The sequence below is a fragment of the Delphinapterus leucas genome, chromosome 5 (assembly GCF_059928025.1).
Source record: "Delphinapterus leucas isolate spDelLeu-1000000601 "Yukka" chromosome 5, BTC_Dleu_Yukka2, whole genome shotgun sequence".
Taxonomy (NCBI): domain Eukaryota; kingdom Metazoa; phylum Chordata; class Mammalia; order Artiodactyla; family Monodontidae; genus Delphinapterus; species Delphinapterus leucas.
The window spans coordinates 40,866,452-40,891,309 of NC_143133.1; the positions used below are offsets into that span (position 1 = coordinate 40,866,452).

The 24,858-nt window shown below is 33.5% G+C and overlaps 1 protein-coding gene across 3 annotated transcripts in view; it reads right to left on the bottom strand.

The window, feature by feature from the left end:
- RAB28 (RAB28, member RAS oncogene family) overlaps window positions 1-24,858 on the bottom strand; it is a 94,395-nt gene that overhangs the window by 60,632 nt on the left and 8,905 nt on the right. For all 3 annotated transcript variants that reach the window (XM_089911678.1, XM_022566993.3, XM_022566995.2), the window contains exons 3-4: window positions 23,149-23,237; window positions 11,853-11,982 (exon numbers count right to left, since the gene is read on the bottom strand). In XM_089911678.1, the coding sequence (XP_089767804.1) occupies window positions 11,853-11,982; window positions 23,149-23,237 (219 nt within the window). The remainder of the gene's footprint in view (window positions 1-11,852; window positions 11,983-23,148; window positions 23,238-24,858) is intronic.

Sequence of the window (24,858 nt, forward strand, 5' to 3'; positions counted from 1 at the left end):
ATAATTTGAAAAGATACATGCACCCCAATGTTCATTGCAGCACTATTTACAATAGCCAAGACATGGAAGCAACCTACATGTCCATCGTCAGAGGAATGGATAAATATGTGGTACATATATAATATGGAATATTACTCAGCCATAAAAAAGAGCAAAATAATGCCATTTGCAGCAACACAGATGGACCTAGAGATTGTCATACTGAGTGAAGTCAGACAGAGAAAGACAAATATCATATGATATCACTTATATATGGAATCCAAAAAAAATGGTACAGATGAACTTATTTACAAAACAGAAATAGAGTCACAGATGTAAAAAGCAAACCTACGGTTACCAGGGGGGAAAGGAGAGTAGGAATAAATTGGGAGATTGGGATTGATAGGTACACACTACTATATATAAAATAGATAACTAATAAGGACCTACTGTATAGCATAGGGAACTCTACTCAATCCCTGTAATGACCTATATGGGTAAAGAATCAAAAAAAGTGGATATATGTAAAACTGATTCACTTTGCTATACACCTGAAACTAACAGAACAATGTACATCAACTATATTCCAATAAAAAATAAATTAAAAAAAATTTTAAAGCCAACATTAAATTCCAAATGCAGAGATAACCCTGAATTGGCTCAAGACTTACCTGTAACAAGATGTATCCAAACCCTACCAGTTTTGCAAAAACTCCGTTTGAGGTCTACATTCCTCTTAATCCTTTCCCTCTCATTGAAACAGTAGTGCTAAACTATATGTTGTTTTTCTTTTGTACCTTTTGTCCATTATGTTAATCTTACTTCCACAAAAAGACAAGTTTCCTGAAGGCTGGATTCATGATATATGTGCCTAGGAAGCAGCCGTGTGCTCACAGAAAGAGCTTATTACTTTATGGATTGACTGTCTTAAATACAATAGTTATATTAAGTTTGCTATTATCTTTCTATGCTGCTTAATTTTAAGGTATTTCAAATTAGAAAGAACTGAGAACATGCCTTTAACACATGTATAGAATCACACATAGATGTGAAAACATCCTACAAGAATTACCTAATTTAGCCTAATTAATCATCTAATTAATTCTCTAATTATTAGAAAAATACAGACCATAATATTTATTCTTATTTTTTCCACTGTTAGCAATATATATCTTTTACAGTATACAGTGGTTAATTTTTACCATTCCCTGAATGATAATGAGAATATATTTTCACAGTAGCAATTGGTGACATTTCAATAAATCAATCTGCTGCAGTGATACCTAAATAAAAGCTTATTTCACTATAATGATGCTTCCAGGCTTCCCTCAAGTCAGGTGGTTACTTGCAGTTAATGATCTGTGACATGCCACACAAGTAGTCCTAAAAAGACTTATTATCCACCGCATGTGCAACAATATTTGCTTTATGGATGGCTAAATGAATGAAGACATTCAATGTAACTGTAAAAGTAAAATCAAAAGAAAACTTACAAGTAACATGTTTTCTTTAAGTAAAAGGGCTGTGACCATTTTCCATTAATACTTAACCTTTTGCTGGAGCAGTGCAACCACATATAATGCTCAAATCCATAAAGCCCAAGAGCTGTTCTGGGTTAATGCTAATTAACTGCCCCCAATCAAAAGAGCAGTAACTTTCCAAAAATGTGATATCATCAGCCTTTATTACTGACGTCAAAGTCACATCACAAAGCTTAATGAACAATAAAAAAAGACAAATATGCTTAATACATAAGTTGAGAGTATGTCTTTCAGTCGAATTTACATATAAATATACAACAAAAACACACCAAGAAAAGAATTATTACTATCATGCTTCAGAGAAAATTTGCTAATCTCAAACAATACACTATCTTTTATAGCTGCCAGATTTTGTAAGCATTCAAATCTTTACCATTTATAATTTTATTTCATTTACTAGACTCGGCTTTTGTCCACCATATGTCCACTGTGGATTAACTATTCCCTTAGGTACAATTAAGGCCTTTCCATTTGTTGTAAGAAGAACTAAGTATGAAGGACACAGCCAGAAATAACATTTATACCTCAACCAAAAACAGAAGTACATTCAAACTCCAATGATGGTTTATGCAGCATCTTTTTTTTTATTAGACACATGTCTACAAAAGCAAAATAAACTTGAGATAAAAATTCATGGCAACTTTCACCATTCAGATTGAATATCAAAATTATATCACCTCCATTAATAGAATTTAAATATTTTTTCAGAAAAATATACTTCTAAACTACAAGTTAAGTGAAGGGTGGCTTCCAAACAATAATTATAACCAAAATTTTAATCATTTTTGATGTATTTCAAAGACATTCCACAAAATTTTTAATGTTTTTGATTTTTAAATCCTTAAATTAAAAATATACGAGACTTGGCAATACCTCCTCCCAGTACCCATAACTAGAAGAAAGGATCTGGAGAAAGAGTGGGAAATACAATAATAACAACTAACACATACAGCACCTATATATACCAGGCACGGTTTTAGGAGCTTTACATATATTTAATTTTTATAACGACCTCCTTATAAGGTAGGTGCTATTGTTATTTCCATTTTACAGATGACAAAACTAAGGTACAAAGAGGGTGAGTACCTTACCATGGTCACACATTTAAATAAGTGAGCCCATATCTGAGCCTAAGTGGTCTTACTTAGAAGTCTGTGTCCTTGACCACTACTCATACTGCCTCTATATTAAAGATATTAAGGTGCTAGAACACACTATAAAATAAATATCCATAAGGGAAAGTACCACTTCTCATCTTTTTAAAATTAAAATTTTGAATGAAAATTAAGCGATGAGGGCTAAGAGTTTCGTTTTCAAAAGAACTATGTGTGTAATGTCAGAGGCATTTTACATGATCTTATGTAGTAGTAACTCATAAGCACCAAGTGAGGCTGTTATTATATGCCTCTTCCAGATGAAAAACCTAGCCTCACAGTATTACAAAAGCTAGGGGAAAAAACAGTATTATTTTCTCTTTATCATCTCAAAATTTCCATAGTTTCATCTTTTACTAAGGTAGAGAATTAATAATTTTCTAGTCATTCATAGCAAGTATTTATTGAGCATCTTCTGTGTGCCAGGGACTGAGCTTGATACTAGAGACACAGCAGTGAACAAGGTAGACAGTCTCTGCATTCATGGAGCTTTAGTTACAGAACACCTACATAATTCCAAACAGTAAAAAAATAAAATAAAAAACTCTGCTCTAAAAAAGGTGACTTTTTCAGAACATTATAGAGATCAAACTAGTCACTACCAGTAAAGAGAGGGAAGGGAAGAGGGGCAAGATAGGGTAGGGGCTTAAAAGGTACAAACTACTATGTATAAAAGAAATAAGCTACAGGGATATATTGTACAGCATAGGGAATATAGCCAATATTTTATAACTTTAAATGGAGTATAATCTATAAAAATATTGAATCATGATGTTGTTTACCCTAAACTAACATAATATTGTAAATCAACTATACTTCAAAGAAAAATAAGAAATGCTATTTTTAGAGCCCCAAAAAGCACTTGAAAGTTGGTCATATTTCCAGGGTGTGCCTGGCAAATACTAAGAATTCAATAAATCTTGGTTATATTTATTGTTATTAGGTATATGCACCTATTCATGTATATAGAAAATGGATACTTAATAATCTAATAACTGAATGATAAAATGAGCCTAAGAAATCATCTCTGCAAAGATAAGAAGACAGGATTTCAATCACATGAAAAGTTAAACTCTCTTAAAATTGTATGGCAACAAATATGTTCAATTAATCAGACTTACAACTAAACATAGTTTGGGTCATCATATTTTAGGAATAGAAGGTGCTCATGATTGCCTAGTACAATCCCCTTATTTTATACATGAGGATCATCTTAAGTGATTAAATAAATTGCCAAGGTAATGTAGCTAGATAAAATGACAGTAGCAGGACAAAGTTTTCTGATCCCCACTATAGTGTTCTTTTAATCTATATTGGATTTATTAAACAATCACAGCAAATATAAAGTAAATCATTAAAGGGGCTTAAATTACATTAATAAAAATCTCAAATCTTTTCACAAAAAGTTTTTATAGCTGTATTCTTTTTTAATATTTAATTTTTAATTTCTTCTAAAATTTAAAATCAGAGAGTCATCATAAAAGAAACAACAGGTGGATTATGCTTTCTTTAGCATTTAATACACTTTCTCTATCATGACAATGAAAGACAGACAGAAATCATATAAACAGATTGCTATGACCGAAATGCTTACACAATTCCCCCAAAACAAACAAAACAAAACCACAAAATCCTTAAACTTCTCAAGCTAAGTAAACTGTAATATTGCCAAAATGGTTTAAAGTAGGCCAACTAAAAAAAAGTAACTATGAAATGACATAATAACATCACTGCAACAACTGTCAGGTGAAAAACAGTTTCTGATTAGTATTATGAAAAAGCACTTATTTGACATTTTCTTCCCCAATGTATCAGTCACAACACCAGTGTGAATGCAAGCTTATGCGTTTAATTTGATAAAACTACTCAACCAATTAAATTTGAAATACTATCAGTGTTCTTAAAGTACAGTAGGAGTGTGAAATACCACATAAGAGAACAGCTGTAAGCGTACGTATTAAAATACTCTCTCACTCAGTATACAGAACACTGATGCTATCAATAACAGAATAAGATGCTACCAGCATCCTCCAGTATGTAAATAGTCATAGCTCTATTTGACAAATTTACATATAAAGAGAGGAAAAAGAAAAAAAAAATGAAGCAACAGAAACATTAGGTCCATCTGAAAAAGACACTTGGGTCTGATACTTTTGGGATTACTATCACCAGAACAAAAAGAACCATATTAAAGTAAATGGGTAAGGGGCAGAATGTTATAATTTAGACTGTATAAACAGAATGAGCTTTTCAAATCCTCAAAAGAGTTTTTGTTTATGCTTTATAAATTGTAAACTCTTTTAAACAAACTGGTAATAATGACTCACTTGTTCACTTTTATAGAAGTTGATATGAATCCTTCAAAACAGGAATCAAAGTAAATGTTACTTACTTCATAGTTTCACATTTCCACTCTCCAGATACAATAAGAATTTTTGAAAACTCAAAAGAGTCGCAGTATAGGTAAGTACTTTCATGTAAATTCCCATAAAGTTCTTAAAACTGGACATAAAGCCATCTCATACTCATCTATTATGAAGAATAAAGAAGAGTCTTTAAAAGCCTTGTGATAACTTTACTGAGAGCATCAGTAAAATTTTCAACTTAAAATTTACTTGTTTTACTAATACATTTCCATGGAGTTCAGGGAACACAACTTACAGGGTACATTAAAATGTAACCTTTGAACCTCACAGTGTAAAACATCACTTCCTGGGCAGAGATAGTACTCCAAGAACAATCAATCACTGTTAAGAAGAATATACACTCAACATTGTTAATTAGTGTTGATGCACTCTTCTCTATGCCCTCATCTGTCATGAAGATTGTTTAAAAATCTGAGTTATTAGTCTTTATTTGGGAAAGGATCTGTTTAATATCTTTAAGAGTAGAAATCATTCATCCATCCACTCTATACTGGAGCATGATAATTCCTACTCCCAATACAAGTTACTGATAACCACCACCCCTCCACTAACTAAGATGCTATAAATCAGGAAGGGGGCAGCTCCTATGCAACCCTGTTAATTTCTGTTTACAATCTATTCAACTGAGAATGTTAGCTAGTCAGGGGAGAAACTAGGTGATGGATCAGATAGTAGGAAAACATAACAGCTTAAAGATAGAAAATAACAAAATGACAAATTAAAATGCCATGTGGTTATAAAACATGGACTGAATATAAAATTAATCTTTAAAAAATTAATATTCCTGAGTGTTCATTTCATTTTAATCTGAACTTTCCCTGAAACACTAAAAGAAAACCTAAAAGTGTATTTGAGTGCAGACTCTGATTTTTAAATTAAACACACAAATTTAAAATTTGTAAATAAAAAGTTGAAAGTGTAAGTTTCTACCAGTATGTAAAAGTCACAATGAAGCAAAATTCTTAATTTTTTTAGATTTATTTAACCTAAAGTCATGATATAAAATCTATGACATTTTATCTCTAACATGACCCAGCATAATATAACTTCAATGTGTTTCTTAAGAAACTCTGACATTATTCACCAGAGTGGAATTCACTAGGCCAGTTGGGCCTGAAGGCCATCTAATAAGTTCTCTGTTACCTACTCATTAAGAAAACCATTTTCCCTGAATAACATATCCCAGGCCATATACACTTTTAATTTCAAGAGAGTCTTCCTGAAAAGGCTTTTATTCACTCATTTGGTATTCATTCATTCAGAGATTGTTCTAAGTGATGAGGTCCCTAGCTTTCACAGAGCTTAGACAGACAAGAAACAAACAAGAAATGATATCAGATGACAATGAGACTATGCAAGTAACTGAAACAGAACGTCCTGACAAAAAGGGACTTGATGACTCGTTTAGATTTGAGCGGTCAAAGAAGGCAACTCTGAGGAGATGACATTTAAGATGAGATCCAAATGACAAAATGGAGCCAGCCAAGACAAATGTGCCTTACACATATAGTGGACAAGGGAGCATTTAGTAGAAAATGAGGTCTGAGATGTAGGTAGGAGTCAGATAACCCTGTGCTTGATGAAATTGGATAAGGAGTTTGGATTTCATTCTAGTGTGATGAGAAAGCACTAGAGGGTTTTAAGGAGAGAAGTCATACAGTATGATTTGCCATTTGGGAACTGGATTTAGGAGATCAAAGCTAAGAGCAGGAGGAAGAGTTAGGAAGCTAGTGCCATAGTTCACATGAGAGTTGATGATTGTGTGTTGGGCCATGGTCAGGTGCACCTGTAATAAGTGGTCATATATTGAAAATCCCTAGGTTCTGCAGCGCAGGCTTTGATCAAGTGAGAGTGCCCCGATGCTGGGAGAGCAAGACCTTCAAGGCCAGGAAATCAGGTATTAAGCCTGGTGCAGAAGTTGCCTTAGATGGTAATATAATTGTTTCCAGGTGCTTATGTGGCTATATTCATAGCCGATCAGACAACGCACTGTACTTGGAGCTGCAGACATCATCAAACTCCAATGGAACTTCCACAAAACACACAGAATAAGTAGATGACTTACCCCTTTCCCATTTTTCTAAATAAATTTATTTATTTATTTATTTTTATTTTTTTGGCTGCATTGGGTCTTTGTTGCTGTGCACAGGCTTTCTCTAGTTGCGGTGAGGAGGGGCTACTCTTCGTTGTGGTGCGCAGGCTTCTCATTGCGGTGGCTTCTCTTTGTTGTGGAGCATGGGCTCTAGGTGCACAGGCTTCAGTAGCTGTGGCACGCGGGCTCAGTAGTTGTGGCTCACAGGCTCTAGAGCGCAGGCTCAGTAGTTGTGGCACACGGGCTTAGTTGCTCTGCAGCATGTGGGATCTTCCCGGACCAGAGCTTGAACCCGTGTCCCCTGCACTGGCAGGCAGATTCTTAACCAATGCGCCACCAGGGAAATCCTCCCTCTTTCTCATTTTGAAAGTTACTACCAGGAATATTTTTTTACCTCACTAGGGAAAAGTAGGGCCTTCCATGGAAATTTGAACATAATTTTATTTATTAATCCCAACAACCAGACAAAGCAAAAGAAAGTCAAATTCCTAGAAAACTTGAAGATGGTAGAGAAAAAGAATAAAATTAAGACCCATATTAGCAGGTCCCAATCACTCCTTAAGCACTCTCTGTGGTTCAACCCTTTGCACAAATTAACAATGGCTAGCTGAATACACATAGCTGGCACTCGACAATGTTTTCTGAATGAATTGCCCTACCCAACACATAGCATGAGAACTATCGTGGTAAAAAGCAAGGAATAAGATGGTGACAAAGGAATTCTCTAGGAACCATTTTCTTCAGGCTACTTTTGTAAAATATCTATGTCAGCTGTACTAATTTGTAACTTGTGATCTTTCTAACTGAAACTATAGTCCATGCTTTTAAAAGGCTATTATGATTAATAATAATAACTAATAGTTATTGAGCACTTACAGTGTACAGGAGATGTGTTCCAAGTGTTTTTATGTAATAGTTCATTTAATCCTTAAACCAACTTTATCAGACAGAAACCATTATCCTTATTTCCAGATGAAGAAATTGAGACTTAAAGACATAACTTGTCTGATGTTACACTGCTGATAAGTGAAGAAATTGGGCTTGTAAGCAAAGTCTGTCTAAATTTAAAACCCTCTGATCTTAACCACGACTCAATACTTCATTTAAAATCTTAAACAGTACAAAGAAATAACACTACTGTTTTATAACCTTTTAGAATTGAATATAAAATAAAATAAATTAATTTGTTTTAAGTACAGTTGACCCTTGAACAACACTGGTTTGAACTGTGCAGGTCCACTTACATGCAGCTTTTTTTTTTCAATAGTAAATACTACAGTACTACATGATCCGAAGTTGATTCAATCCATGGATGCAGAACCGTGAATGAGGAGGAACAGAGTTTACAGAGGGATGACTATAAATTAAACGTGGATTTTTGACTGCAGGAAGGAACTATGCCCCTAACCCCTGTGTTGTTCAAGGGTCAAATATATTATATACTTTTAAGTATTATATACTGAAATAATTAACTTACTAATTATCAATTCTATTCTTCCTCTGCTGCCTATATCATTAACCTACACTAGTTAAACCATAATAAAATGTAATTTTTACAAAAATAAACCTGTAATTCATCTTTACCTAAAACTATTCTCAATCCTCAGCCCAAATTTCTGAGAGTTTACCATATTTTAATAAAAAGTACATGATTTTATAACTTACTAATTATAAGCTCTTACTATGGAACAAATTCACACACTCTTTGTATGGAAATTTTCTCTGTATCCCATCTTTTTGCTAAACTTTGGCTAAAAGTTGGCTACTGCTGCCAATATTTTCACAGCCTACACATACTTCTTTTCAACATATGCTTTCTATTCAAGCAAAGAATACGACAGAATAACGAATTTTTAAAAGATCATTTAGGCACATGATGACTCTGTATAGATAATGATCATAATAATTCAGCTTCAAACGTCTTCCCATCATGCTTCTTTTGCTTTGCCTTTAACCAGTATCTAAAGTCTTTGCTTTTAATTGAGGAAATTCATTGTCAATAGATTTACTCTAAAAGAAATGTTAAAGGAAGTTCTTCAAGCAGAATCTGCTATCAAACAGACTCTTGGATCTAAACAGATAAATAAAGAGTGCTGGCAATGTAATAAGTAAATGTAAAATAAAATGTACCTTTTTTTCTTATTTTTAATTGCTCTTAAAAGCTAAATGACTGTTTAAAGCAAAAATTATTTATAGAATATGTAAAAATATATCTGACAATAATAACACGAAGGATTGGGGCGGGAGGTAATTAAACACTAATGTTTAAGTTCCTTATACTACACACGAAGAGATATACTATTATTTGAAGGTAGACTAATTAAGGATGTATAGTGAACATCTTAAGGAAACAACTAAAAATATAATATATAAATATATAATGTGTATAAGTTAATAGGTGAAATAAAATGTAATAATAAATGATCAATTAACTCAAGAGAAAGCAGAAAAAGAGGAATAAAAAGAAACAATAGATTGAACAAATATAACACTCATCTGATGAATGAAAAAAGTCAGATGAAACAACTGTGAAAGCCTTGCCATCTGGAACATTCTCAGATTCAGAGCTGCTTCCTTGACTTGGAAAACGTTCCAATGTTTCATGAGGCCCTTGATATAGAAACTCTTAATAAAATCTCTTTAACTAGTTTGGTGTTGCTCAAAAAAAAAGTCTTTGCTTTTTAATATATTCCCAAAAAAGAAAATGAGTGCATACTACTATAATGTAACATCAACTTGTAAACACAAATTGTAAGATTATTCACTACATGATCATATTGATCATATGAAACTGGGCTGGTGACAGAGAGCAGTAAATAATATCCAGGAAAATGTTCATCTCTAATCACTTAATTTTACACATGTAACATTCTGTGTGTCTGCATACTCTATTATATGATCATATTCTGAAAGAAAGTATTATAAATACAAGAAAGGGGTTAGAGCTAAACCAAAAGTGAAAAAATTCTTTTGACTTTCATGCAATTATATCTCAAATATAGCACTGTAACAGTTTTGTGCATAAATTCATATAATTATATAAATGTTTGTTTTTGAAACCCAGGAATGGCATCACCAGCACAGTCCAATAGCCCATCTAGCCTGACATCCTGTCTTAGACAGTGACCAATGGCGGAGGCCTCACAGGATAGCATAAACACATAACATAATGTATATAATCGTGCACCACTACACCATTACTCCAGATGTAGTTAGATTATATCCTGAAAGAAATGAAAACAAATCCCAACCCCCATCACTCCCTTACTCTATAATTTCCCAAAAGGTGACGGGAAACCTCCAATAAAGCACAAATCTAACTATAATATAAACCAATGCTTTGGTGACATGACGAATGACTAACAAATGATCTCCTAAAATGAAAAGCTGCACTCAGAAACAGAACCTAAGCTCATCAAAACTTATGATTTGTAAAGGGGGATTTCAATGAATTGAAAAGCATCTGATTCACTCAATTAGATCTAAAAAATAGATGAGCAAAATTTAACTAAAGCTTTAAAAAAAAAATGTTTCTTTTACCCAAGCCATCCATTTTGTGATATGTGATACTGTTTTCTAGAAAGCATTATAAAATTTATATTTTTAACTCTTCAGAGAAATGATATTCACACCTGTTTTGTAATGGTTTTGAAGTAAGGCTTGGATTTATTAAATGTTCATCTAAGTGTGCAAAACCACATAATGAAGAAATCATGGCTTGGTCCTTCAGGAAGTACTATTTCCTAAACAATTATAGACAAAAAAAAATGCACTGCATTTTTAAAGACTTTTGGAGAAGATAATTCTCTTGGTAGTATACTTGGGTATTGATTTAACAAAGCTTATAGTCAGGAAACAGTTCCTGACCTGAATTCTCCATGGTATAATTTAAATTCATTTTCTCTTTTTCTGACCTCAAATAGGTTGTAGAAGATTAGGTAATATCATATCTTATATATTTGAAAACTCTTATTAAGGTCCCCTTTACCAGGGTAAATGCACTGCAGGACTATGAACCAAATAATAATCCTGTACTGAATTCAGTCTTATAATTTTTATATGCTGTATATCATAGCCCAAGAGAGAGATCTCAAAAATTACTTATCCATCATTTTTACCAAGCACCACTCCTCTCCCAATATACTCTTTCTCCAAAAAAAAAATCTGTATTTAGGAACAAACCTCAAAAATTTAGAAAAGGAAGTTTATGAGCGCTGAGAGCAAGGAACAATGCACACAAAATTCCACGCAGACACTGCTTCCTTCCCTAGAACAGGGTATCATTTAATGAAATGTATCTCTCAAAATCTCTGGGGCAGAGCTGAAGCTGCAGTGTAATATCATAAAATCTGCAGCTGTGTTGCTGTTCTTAATAGTCCACGCTGCTTCCTTAGACAACAGGAAGCCAAAACACACACACACCGCAGAACAGAACTTACCTTAACAAGGAATTGGCCAAAGTGGCAGAGCAGTTACGACAGATCAAGCATCAAACTGTTATTGAAAAGACTGTACACATCTTTAGGAATTTTCTCCTCAACTTGCTCACTCCAGGAAAACAGTATCTATTTATGTTTCCAAACATCATTTTTTTTAGGAATAAAAACTACAGGATAGACAAATAAAGTTTCCTATATATAAATAAACATTAATAACTTACTTTTATTGCCCACCAAGGCAACCAGTGGCTGAGTTTCAGACTCCTCACTCACTTTCTTCACCACAGAATACCAATCTTCTAAATTCTCAAAGCTTTGATAATTTGTAATATCATATACCAAGAGGATTCCCTGTCGCAAAAGAGTTACAGAATATTTATAATATACTACTTTAAAAAATATTAATAATGAACACTGTTACGTAATAGATATGTTGAATAGAGTATAAAAAGTACAAACGTGGACTGTTTGTATCTGACTTCAATTTAGGTATTAGCAGACAGATAATACTGAATGTCTTCATTCAAGATAAATCCAGCAATTAAGATACAATGCAAGCTAAAGAATAATTTTATCAAACTATAAGTGGTTTTCCAATGAGATATCTGGGATATGCTTAGTAAGTTTCAATAAAATATAAGAAAATCATATCATAGAGGTGAAAAAAGCTTCAAGGTCTACAATTCTGCCTGTCACTTTCATGAGGTCAAACATTTAAACCTTTCAATAAATAACCATCTGCTGCTGCTCTTTTTAAATATTTTCAAAAATGGAGATTCCATGACATCCCCTGACAGTCAATTTCAGTGTTTAACACAATTTTCTTTAAATGAAATAAGTCGATTTCCTCTTTCGGTCCTCTGTGCATTTGCAGAACAACATGAGAGTGTCCTCCTTATAATAACCCTTCATGTACTTGAAAATAGTTAAGTAACTCCTTCACCATCTCCCTTCCAGAATAAACAAACTCAATTCCTTAAACTTGCCTCAAAGGACCTATTTTCTATCCCTTTAATCATAGTTGTTGGTTCTTCCCAGGACATGCTACATATAGTTTTTTGACATCCTCTTTAAAATGAGCAATGTAAAACTGGACATGATACTGTAATAAGAGCCTGAACAAAGCCAAATACAACAGAGGGATTGCTTCCTGCCTCTTATATATCATATTCCTTTTAATATATCCCATTATTTTGTGTGGGAAGGAGAAGAAGTATGTACACTCACAAAAATAACACTGCCACATTCTTGATTCTCATCCAATTTGTAGTCAAATACTTAATACAAAGCTCTCTGCATATTTAAGTCTGGACCCTAATGGCATTTATGTCTCCTTCTTCTTAAGTTATAATCATAAATGTTGACTACTTTTTTACACCTACTATGTACCAGACAGATATCTGGATCTTTTCATTAATCCTCACAAAAATCATGCAACACTGGTATTATTATCCTCATTTTACTAATAAACACAAAGTCACATGGAGCCAGGATTTGAATCGAGGACTGAATGAATATAAAGTCCACCCATTCAGTCTACAAAAATTTGTCTGCCAACTATATGCCAAGCATTGTGCTGGATACCAGGGATATGAGGAACAACCTCAAGGAACTCACAGTCTTGCAGCAAAGCCAGGCACATAAACAGACAAGTATATAACACAGAAGTCATGGCCAATGATATGCTGGTAAATATTAATTAACCAGCTTGAGGCATGGCAGCAGTGGGGAAGGGATGAGAGAGTGTTATTTGTGGCATCTGCCAATTTCTGTAGTGTAAATACTCCCCTGTGGTCATTTTAAAGCTATCAATGTCACTTCACTGAACAGAGTTGGGTAGGACACCACTACACAGCACTTCCACCATACAGATACACTAGATATAAATAACCTCAAGAGCGTAAACAACAGAAATATATAGTAAAATAATCAGTAAGTGATGCATTTTGATCATATAAATCTTTGTTTTTAATATAATTTATGAGTTTTTATATATATTTTTAATCATGAATATACTCAATAACCGGCTCACAAAAATTCCTGAAAATTTAACAACTGACTCTCCCAATGTGGCTCTAGCTTACTACTATTATGAACTTCCAGTACTATGCTCTTTTCTTCCAGTTTTATTAAGAAATAGTTGACATGCATCACTGTACAAGTTTAAGGCATACAGCATGATGGCTTAATTTACATATACTGCATGCTCTTTTATTAAACTACACTGGCCCCCAAGTCACTTAGCTTCTCTGGGTCTCAAGTTATTTGCCTCTAAAGTTAGATCATTGAATTAAACACTCTATATCCCTTTCAACTGAATTATTCCATAATTTTTATGCAAAATTGTTTGTCTGATTTATTTTAGTAACTTATAAATCTATTTCTGCCTTCCCAAATGCTTTGAAATAATGCCCAGCACAGAATTATTTGAAATAATGAACATAATCCTACTTTTCTTATTAAGAATAATGTCCCAGAATTAGCCTCTGAACAAAGCTAATATTCAATCTATTGACTCCACCTCCAGTTGACATGAGTGATACAATATATTATGTTGAAAGAGCTCTGCCCTAGAAGTCAGGTTGCCTTTGGATTGTAGTCCTGGCCCTTCCATCTACTGATCTTGGGCAATGCTTCTGTCACTCACTTTCATAATACCTGTCATGCCTAACTGATTATGTAAAGTAATAAAAATAGACAATTTAAAACCAACAAACTACACACTTACTGGGAACTTTTTTATTATTATTCTGAATCAATATGAATCACATTTTCAGGGCAAACGTGAGATTGTTTTCACTCTCATAAACTGAGCCTTGACCTATGGTGCCTCTTAAACCTTAAAATTTTTAGAACCCTTCTAACTAATATATTAAAATATTCATCGCAACATGGTTCAATATCTGAACATAATAGAATATATGCAAATAAAACATGGCCAGCATCTCTTGATAATCAGCACTAGACCAGAGCTATAGAATAAAAATTAACTATCACTGATCTAGACCAGGAGTTGGTAAACTATGGCCCCCAGGTCAAATCCAGCTCATAGCCTATATTTGTAAATAAACTTTTACTGAAACATAGTCACACTCACTTAAGTATTATCAATGGCTGCTTTTGCACTATAATGGCAGAGTTGAGCAGCTGCAGCAGAGACAGTCTGACCTGCAAAACCTAAAATATTTTCTATCTGGTTTTTCAAGGAAGTTTGCCAATTTCTCATCTAAACTGATATATCCCAATATTCTTCAGTCAGCAATACCTATGAATTGTCCAGGAATCATAAGAAAGATAGAAGGATAAACACCTTTTCATTAATCTAGCTATCTACCAACCCAAACATCTACAGTTCATATATCCATTTCTCAATACCATTTAACACAAAAATTATGATTTTTATTCTTTGCTCCTAATATGACAATTTTGTACCAGTTTTGACCTACACCCATCTGGTTAAAAACTGAGAAGGAGAAATGAGAAAACCAAAGACATTAACATACAGAAGAAGTTCTAGGACTTTCAGTTTCAGCTCAGACATGTAAAGAGCTTGGAAGTCATCACATCTGTTCTTACAGCAAGAACATAGCTGGACAAACTGAAAATCCATGACTTTTCTTGGACACAACAGAGAGTTGAGTTTGCAGGGCAAACTGCCACCCTGAAATCCGGGGTGATGGGTGAATCCAGAGAGTCACAGCCAAAATCTGCTTACCTGGAACAAAAGCCACTAGAGCCAGTAAATAGTAGAAACATTTAAATGGTCATTTTGATGAATTGTTGGAGGCTGAGTGTGGGCTAGCTTGAAGATGAGAAACTCCTGGGGGACACAGTCTTTGGGATACCCCCAGACTTTCATGTGTTTTACCTCTAGGAACCCCACAAGATCCTCACCGTGAAGAGACAAGAAAAATCCCCTCATGGCTCTGGCATGAGAAGAGAGCAAGTAACCATTGTAAAATATGCCTAGAGCATTATCTGTAAAATGGCATCCTCTCCAGGAAAAAAGCTCAGAGTCTTCTACCACATGAGAGAATGGCATTTTCCAACTCCAGCCCCTTCTAGTCATCCTGTCTCACCTAAAAGGATTGAAAAGCTAAGAAATATCTAAGAAGGTCACAGCCCAGGGACACAGATGCTTAAGTCACACAAGGCTGTGACTTAATCATAAGAGTATAGAATGTTTCCCCTCGTCCATACTTAAACACACCAATAGGGCTCCAGTATAATAGTAGACTACATTTGAAAGAGCTGCAAGACACAAACTCCAACTAAGGAAGAGTTCTTTGAGATGCCCAAAAAGACAGGGGAGGAAAAACACAAGGATATTAGAGGAATTTGATGGCTCTGCCATCTAAAGATTCACCAAACATTAAACACAGACCAACTTCTGACCAAATTAACATAAAACCTCACACTAAAAGCCTATTTATTTGAGTTCTTATTACTCGATACATCATGTCTAGTTTTCAACACAAAATTAAAAGGCACACTAAAAGGAAGTTTGAAGAGAAAACGCAAACATTAGAATCAGATTCAAATCAGATTTTGGAGTGATCAGAACAGGAATTTAAAATAAATGTAATTAACATTTTAAAGATTCTAATGGAAAAGGTAGACAACATGAAAGAACGGTGGGTAATATACACAAAGAGATGGAAACATTAATGAATAATAAAAAGGAAATGCTAGATATCAAAAATACTATAATAGAAATAAGGCCATTGATGAGCTCATCAGGAGACTGGACACAACCTAGGAAAGAAACAGCCAGCTTTAGGATAAGATAATAGAAACTTTCAAAACTGAAATGTAAAGAGAAAAAAGAATGAATAAAATAGAATACAAAAGAACTATGGGACAATTCTGAATGTATATGACACATGGAACTGGAATACCAGAAGGAGAAGAGAAAATGGAACTTAAGAAATATCTGAAGTAATAATGGCCAAGAAATTGCCAAAATTAATTAGACACCATCCACAGATCCAGGAATCTCAGAGAACATCAAGTAGGATAAATACCAAAACATCTACACCTAGATATCATATACTTAAACTCCATAAAACAAAACACAAAGAGAAAATCTTGAGAAAAGGTAGGGGGTGGAAGCCAAGGGGAGGGAGGGAATACCCTATCTATAGACCAACAAGGATAAGAATTATAGAGAATTTCCCATCGGAAACTAAGCAAGTAAGAAAAGAATGGAGTGAAATTTTTAAGGTGTTGAAGAAAAGGACCAATCTAAAATTCTAGATGTAAAAAATCCTTTTCTAAGTAAGGAGGAATAAAGACTTTCTCAGATAAACAAAAACTGAGGGAATTCATAGCCAGAAGACCTTCTCTGGAAGAAAAGTTAAAAGAGGTTCTTCAAGAAGGAAATGATACAGGTCAGAAACTCAGTTCTACATAAAGAAAGGAAGCGTATCAGAGACAGAACAAGAAAAGGTAAAAGAAAATCATTAATTTTTCTTATTCTTAATTAATCTAAAATATAAATATTTAATAACAGTAACAAGGTATTGAGTGATTATAGCATATGGAAAAGAGAAATGAATGACAGTGATGCCATCAGGGACAGGAGGGATGAACTGAGAATATTCTTTTATGAAATATTTTATGAACTACACAGGAAGCAATGCAGTATCATATGAAGGTGGACTTAGATTAGTATAAGATGTATATCGCAAACTCTAGGGCAATTGCTTAAAAAACAAAGTTTTAGTATAATTGACAGACTAAGAGATAAAATGCTCAAAAAAACCAGAAAAGAAAGAGAAAAGGGGGGGCGGAGGGAAGCAAGCACAAGGATCAGAAAACAAACATGAAAGATATGAATCCAACTATATCAATAATCACTTTAAATGTGAATGGTCCAAATATACCAATTAAAAAATATTGTCAGAGTGGATGAAAAACCAAGACTCAACTATATGTTGCCTACAGGAAACACGCTTTAAATATAAAGACACAGGTTAAAAGTTAAGGGATAAAGAAATATCATGCTAAAGGAAGTGAAAAGAAAGCTGGAGTAGCTATATTAATTTCAGAGAAAGCAGACTTCAGAATAAGGGAAATCATGAGGTATAAAGATTGGCATAACGGTAAAGGGGTTAATTTTCCAAGAAAACATAACAATCCTTTGTGTATATACACTTAATAACAGAGTATAAAAATATGGAGCCCAAAACTGATAGAACTTTAAGGAATTCAAAATCCACAGATCCACTAATATAGTTGGAGATTTCAGCACCCCTTTTTCATTAATTGATGTATCAAGCAAGCAGAAAATCAGTAAGTTGACCTGAACAGCAGTAACAATCAGCTTCATCTAATTGACATTTATAAAACAGTCCATCCAACAACACTAAAATGTACCCTCTTCTCAAGCTCATATGAAACATTCACCAGATAGACTACATTCTGGACCATAAAACACACCTTGACAAATTTATAAGAATAGAAATCATACCAAGCATGTTCTTAGATTACAATGGAATTATCAGAAATCAATAATAGAAAGAGCTGGAAAAACTCAAAATATTTTGAAATTAAACAACATACTTCTAATAACACCTGGGTCGAAAAAGAAGCCTCAAGAGAAGTTTAAAATATCTTAAATAAAATACAACCTATCAAAACTTGAAGATACAGCAAAAACAGTACTTCGAGGAAAATGTAGAGCACTGAATGAATATATCAGAAGAGAAGAAACATCAAAAATCTAAGCTTCCACTTTAGAAAACTGAAGAAGAAGAGCAATTTAAACTTACTGCAAGCAGAAAAAATAGTAATAATAAAAATTAGAGCAGAGATCAATGAAACTGGAAAGAGGAAAACAACAGAGAAAATTAATAAAAACCAAAAGTTGGTAACCTCTAGCCAGATTAGCCAAAAAGAGAGACAGAGACAGAGTCAGAGAGACAGAAAGATAAAGAAAGAGAAGGCACAAATTAATGAGGGGTCATGACTACTGATTCCCACAGACATTAAAAAAATAATGAAGGAATAATATGAACAACTCCATAGCCCAAAATTTGAAAACAAAGATGAAATGAACCACTTCTTTGAAACACACTAACTACCAAAACTCATACAAGCTGCCATGGACTCCCAGGGCCTCTACCCACCAGCTTCAGCACACCAAAGCCAGACCTCTAAGTACTCATCTCTTTGGGAGCCTATAAGTACCCTCAAACCCCTGAGTCTCTCACCCCATCAATCAATCCAGTTCTCTTCTGATTCCTTTCAAAAAACTATCAGAAAGTACAACTCCCTCGGAAATGCAACACATCTTGGCAACAACTCAAGTCTAAGAAGAATCTACGGGGAACTGCTGGAAATAACTGTTTCTTGGCAACCTTGTGGCCATCCAAACCCACCACCATATCTCATGTCCCTGATACCCTCTTTTATCACCTATCCACCATTTATCCTTCTGCTATGTCTTCATCCCCATACTGTCCTGTGCTTCCTCTTCCTAATTTACCCTCCACCTGCTCCTCTTTCTAAACCTTTCTGCCATGACTTTTGGAAATGAGACTTCAAGTTTAATAAATCCTTCTACATCTTTGAATTCTTCACAAAAATTTCCTCCATCTTCTATGCCTTAACTTCGCTTTCCCCACCTCGCCCCTGCAACTGCCAAAAGATATTACCACCCCTTCTCTTTATAAACCTTAAGACTTTTAGTAAATATTACATAATATTATATAGTACTTTGTTTTCATCTATTTCACTTATCACCATATCTAGTAAGCATGATGAGTCAGTAAACCAAATGGATACCATTTTCAAAGGAATAACTGACAGCAGTCTTGAAGGAACAAACACTGTGGCAACACTTAACAGTATTATAAGGTATTTCAAAATTTAGTTCTAAAATTTAACAGATACAGTACATACAATTTAGTGAAAGTTACCCATTTCCAAAATACAGGTATTTTTTTCTCCTTGATTTGTACAACAAATAATCTACTTTAGTTTTTAATTATATATAGAAATCAATTAAATCATATAGATTATACAATAGTCATAACAACATATACTGTACTTTGCTGTATAAGTACAACCTGTAAGAAGGAACACTAATGCAAGAGAGGTCTGTAAATATAATAAGTTATAAGTTGACAAATATCCAATGAAAAATTCATGGTAAAAGACAGCAGAGTCTCAGGGAGTCCAACTTTGAGATATGCTCTCTCCCCAGTTGTCATACTGGCACCACAGGCTTTTGTTGGTGGTTAACAGGGTGACTCATCTGTGTGGGGCACTGGTACACAATAGTAGTTATGTTCTACCTCACAAATGAGTACACTTCATTGAGTTTATACTCAGTAGGGTAGTGTTTGCAAACCACTTAGATTCCAGGACGGAAAGAGCTACAAAAATGAAACATCCAGTCCTTCTCTGAGGCTTGTTATTAGCCTCTGTTAGCCACAGGTTACAGGGCACTAAACACTATGTACTGTGTGTTTGCTTGTAACCACTATGAAAAATAGCCTATAACATCTTTCTGAAGACTCCTAGAAAATTTTAAGTTAATTTAAACTCTGGGAATTTAACTGGGACATACTTCAGTTCTTAGAACTAGTTTCTGACAAAATACCTCACTAATTCGTTCTTCGGTGTCTATTCAATATTGTTTCAACCAACACTATTCAATACACTATCACTAAAATTTAATGCAACTGGTGGGGAAAAAGTGAAGAGGGTAAAATAATCAGCTTTATTTGAAGCTAATTCCAGCCTACAAATAAGCTTCTTCCTGGATAAGAAATGCTTTAGAAAAATGAATTCACATAGCTTAATAGCCCAGATACGTGTAAGATAATTCTTTCCATACACATTACATAAGTTAGAGAACCTAAAACAAAATCCTAAATAAGACATTATACTGATGTCCTCAAAACAGCTTGTCAAAACACTTCTCAAAGATTTCTATCATGTAGCATGTGCACAAAAATCCAAAGTATTCGTGAGATGGGCAATGTACAGCATCTACAACAACTCTAGAAACAGTATAGATCTACTTTGAAGAATAGTTATGTAATTATATAAAATTATTAAAAGCTATTAAAATGTTTATGAAAGCACTGTATTTTTTAAAAGTAACGTTTCTCCCAATTTATGGTAGTGAACTGTAGTCTGAGCTTCTCTGGCCTGGGTAAAAAATTTACATGTATTTTAACAAAAGAAACTAGTGGCAAATGTACTTAACTGTATTTTACATAGCATTTAATTTAGAATCTCTGGAAAGCAGAGAAAATTTATGACAACTCATTTTATCATCTCAAAATTCCTACTTTCCTGGGACGCTTTCATGAAAATGTTCATGAAATTCCTAGAAATACTTTATTACATTGTTTTTTAATAAAACAGGGTATATGATTTACAGAGATTGTAAAGTATAAACAATGTAAGACACTGTCAAAAGAGAAAAAAATCAACATGTACCTTCGAAATAGAAATCTCATGTGACATTCTCTTTCTCCCAAGATGTGAAGTACATTAGAAAAGAACAGAGACATTTCACTAAACTCAAGTATCCTCAAAAATGATGGAATTTTTTAAAATTTCTACAAATTTGCCCATTAATGTCTGCTGACTTTAAGCAGCTATGTAATAGCATAAAACATACACTGTAAAGAAATGATTTGACGGGATGGTCACACAACATTGTGAATGTACTATATACCACTGGTTATATACTTTAAAAATTGTTAATTTTATATTATGTGAATGTCATATCAACACTAATGTTTATATAATAATTTTGTATTAATAAATTTAAATTTTCTATAAATCAAACAATAAATTTTTTTAATGATTTAAAGTAAGGTAAAATTAAGAGTCTAACCCATAAACATTACATTCCCCTAATTTTTAAGTGAAAAAAATGTATTAATTGAATGTTTTATTATTATTTACTCTGAAATGCATAAAAACTTCCCATTCTCCACTAACTTTAGATATATCTATAAACCATAAAAAGCTAATCTATTTGACATTCAGAGTCAAATATCATTAGAAGCTTGACTAATCTAGTTTTCATTTTTTTTAAATCCAATATGTGTCTATGAAGATAGATTTTAATGGAGCAAAGAGGAAAGAGATTGTTATTTTCAAATCCCCTTTTACCAACTAGGTGAATGAAACAAGGACTGTGGCTTCCCACAAATCTCTGTCCAGCAATTTTTCTTTAGCTTAATATCACTTTAAACATAATCAGTTTAAAACAGAAACAAACAACAATGAAAAAGCCAGACACAAAAATCTGAGAAATATTTTTTAAGAGAAAAATGAGCAGTCATAAAATATTAAGTCATATGGTCACAAGTGAAAATGTTAAGTGAGCAGAAATGTTTTCCAGGAGACAAAGAACAATGTAGAAGAAGAGGCAAAGAAGGTTCTCAGAGCCAAATCTATATATCAATAACGCAAAAAACAAAACCCTAGAGCCTTCATACATGATTAAGAACCATATGAGCCTCATCCTTCTCTGAATATTTTATAATTCAGAATCTATTTTCCATCCAAAATTAAGGCAATGGTATTTGTTAAGTATCAAACTTCATACAGCAGAGTGCTTAATATTCTGTCTTCATCTTCTAGATTCATTTCTTATGAGCAACCCAGCTCCACATAACCATGTTATGATTCTCAACTTAAAATATCGAACTCCAATGAAAAACTAAGTGAGGATTATGAATATTATCCCCCCAATACCTCATGATCACATGAAAGATACACACTAACTCAAAGTAGAAAAGCGAAAATAAACAGCATGTCAATAATTAATTTGTTAAGTATATTACTACTATGTATAATTTCTATTTGTATAATTTAATTTTAAAACTTATAAATTATGTCTATATAAGCTAATATACCAAAGAATTTTTGTTATATAATCATTCAAGTGGTTTTCTTACTCTACATAGATTTTCTTCTGAAAAGACACCACACATGACTATCATGTTAAAATGCTGTATGTGCTTCATATATATAATTAGTCATATTTAGCTTTCTGATACAATATATTGATATATCTGTTAAATCTGAAGAACTATAAATATTTAATAGACTAATTCACGGCACAAAAATATATAGGCATATATGTATGCTTTTTGTCCTTACAACTTAAAATGAAATTAAATTTTCCTCTCTAATATTTATCATTCAATTTATGTATTCTGTAAGTAGTCCATAGAACCAAATCAGTTACTAAATATCAAAATATCATTTATCACTGCATGTATTCAACTGCTGACAATAGTATTAGTAATATAAGTAGCGTATGAAAGCTATTAGAGTCATCCAGTTCCCTGACCCAAATCATTCCAAGCATGATTTTGGGGGAGGATGAAATCAAAGGATTAGCACAAATGTAAAATCAGTCTCCTTACGTATCAGATAAAAATCAAGGTAGAAAGAGCATGTATGTGTGTGTGTACCTGCTTGTGTGTTTGTAAGGAGAGTATCTTCAGTACTGGAATAATCATACAATTTGTTTCATACCTGTGCTCCATAGATATATTTATCCAACATCTTGCCTCCTATTGTCTGCCCTCCTATGTCCCAAACTTGAAGAGTAACATTCAAGTTTCCTAGAGTACAAAAAAATGAATATAAAACTAAGAATACAAAAAAAGTTAAGGAACAATATAACAATTGAATACAGTTTCACAGAACATTAAGTCACAGTGATAAACTCTGAACCTAATTTGTCTTTTATCCTGCATGTTCACACGGTCACATATTTGGAATTGTGAAATAATGTTGTCAAAAGAGATAACAGTGGGAAATTTAGATTTACACTTTACCCCATTTCCATGAAACCACATTTATAATCACCTTCAAAACAGAAGAAAATAAAAAAAGCTTTAATTCACAAACTTCTTAAACCTCAAAGAATTTCTTTTCTTAAACAGAGCATAAAATAAAGCACTTATATGTGGAATAAGATATATAATTTAAAAATTAAAAGTGGGCTTCCCTGGTGGCGCAGAGGTTGAGAGTCCGCCTGCCGATGCAGGGGACGCGGGTTCGTGCCCCGGTCTGGGAAGATCCCACGTACCGCGGAGCGGCTGGGCCCGTAAGCTGTGGCCGCTGGGCCTGCGCATCCGGAGCGTGTGCTCCGCAGTGGGAGGGGCCGCAGCAGTGAGAGGCCCGCGTACCGCAAAAAAAAAAAAAATTAAAAGTGAACTTTATATACTAATGTACCTTATTGCACATAATGAATTTTCCTGTAAGTTCTAAACTCCATAGGTTCTAAAACTCACAGATTACTAATAGACTACAAAAATGGTCCCACAGTTTCAACTTCAATGAATTTTTAAATTTGAATGTCAGCTACTATATACAATAGTGAACATAATTTTAAAATTATATGTTTTGAAATTTAACCTATAAAATATGAACATTTTGACAGCCCTCTTCAGAACTGATGTAGGTTACATACCCAGTATATCACTAAATATTATGATGCATTTATACCTGTTCAAAGCGTTCCACTGAAACAAATTATAATATGTGCTTCAAAGCCCTCATAAAATAGTCTAACAAATCTCTTCCCCATACAAACATATAAAAGCATTCTAAAATACTAAAGGGCAATCTTTAAAATTCTTTTGTCCATTTTGCAAAATATTTACTTATTAAAAAAATTATGTTATTCTCTATTATCAATGCAATTACAAAATTTAAAGATCAAGTTCGATATGCTTTACAGTTTAACATTTCAAACTATTTCTCCTAATAAAATTATGCAGCTTTCTCCAAAGGCAGACAAAATCTACCTTCAAAATGAGCTCCCACACCAAAAATGTATCTTTCTGAATGATTTGCAAATCAGGAAAACTCAAAAACTTAGACACTAAGAAACTAGTCTCACTTCAAATACAAACCAGAAAAGGATTATATAGATATGAATTTTTATGCCAATGCAAAACACTAAAACTGGAGAATGTTAGTCACACCATTCAACGTTGCAACTGAAAAGAAAGTACGACACTGGATTAAGCAGCCAAGTTTTACCCTTAACTCTAAGTCTTGTTGGGTCTGTATTACAATCTTTCCATTATTTGGATGTAGGTCTGTTCCATCTGCCAACCTGCAGAGGATTTACATGAGCAACTTCCATTAGCGTTAATGAGAGCTACTAAAGTTCATTACCCATCATCATTCCCAAATATACACACTTTCAACGCTCACAGAGTAATGACCGAA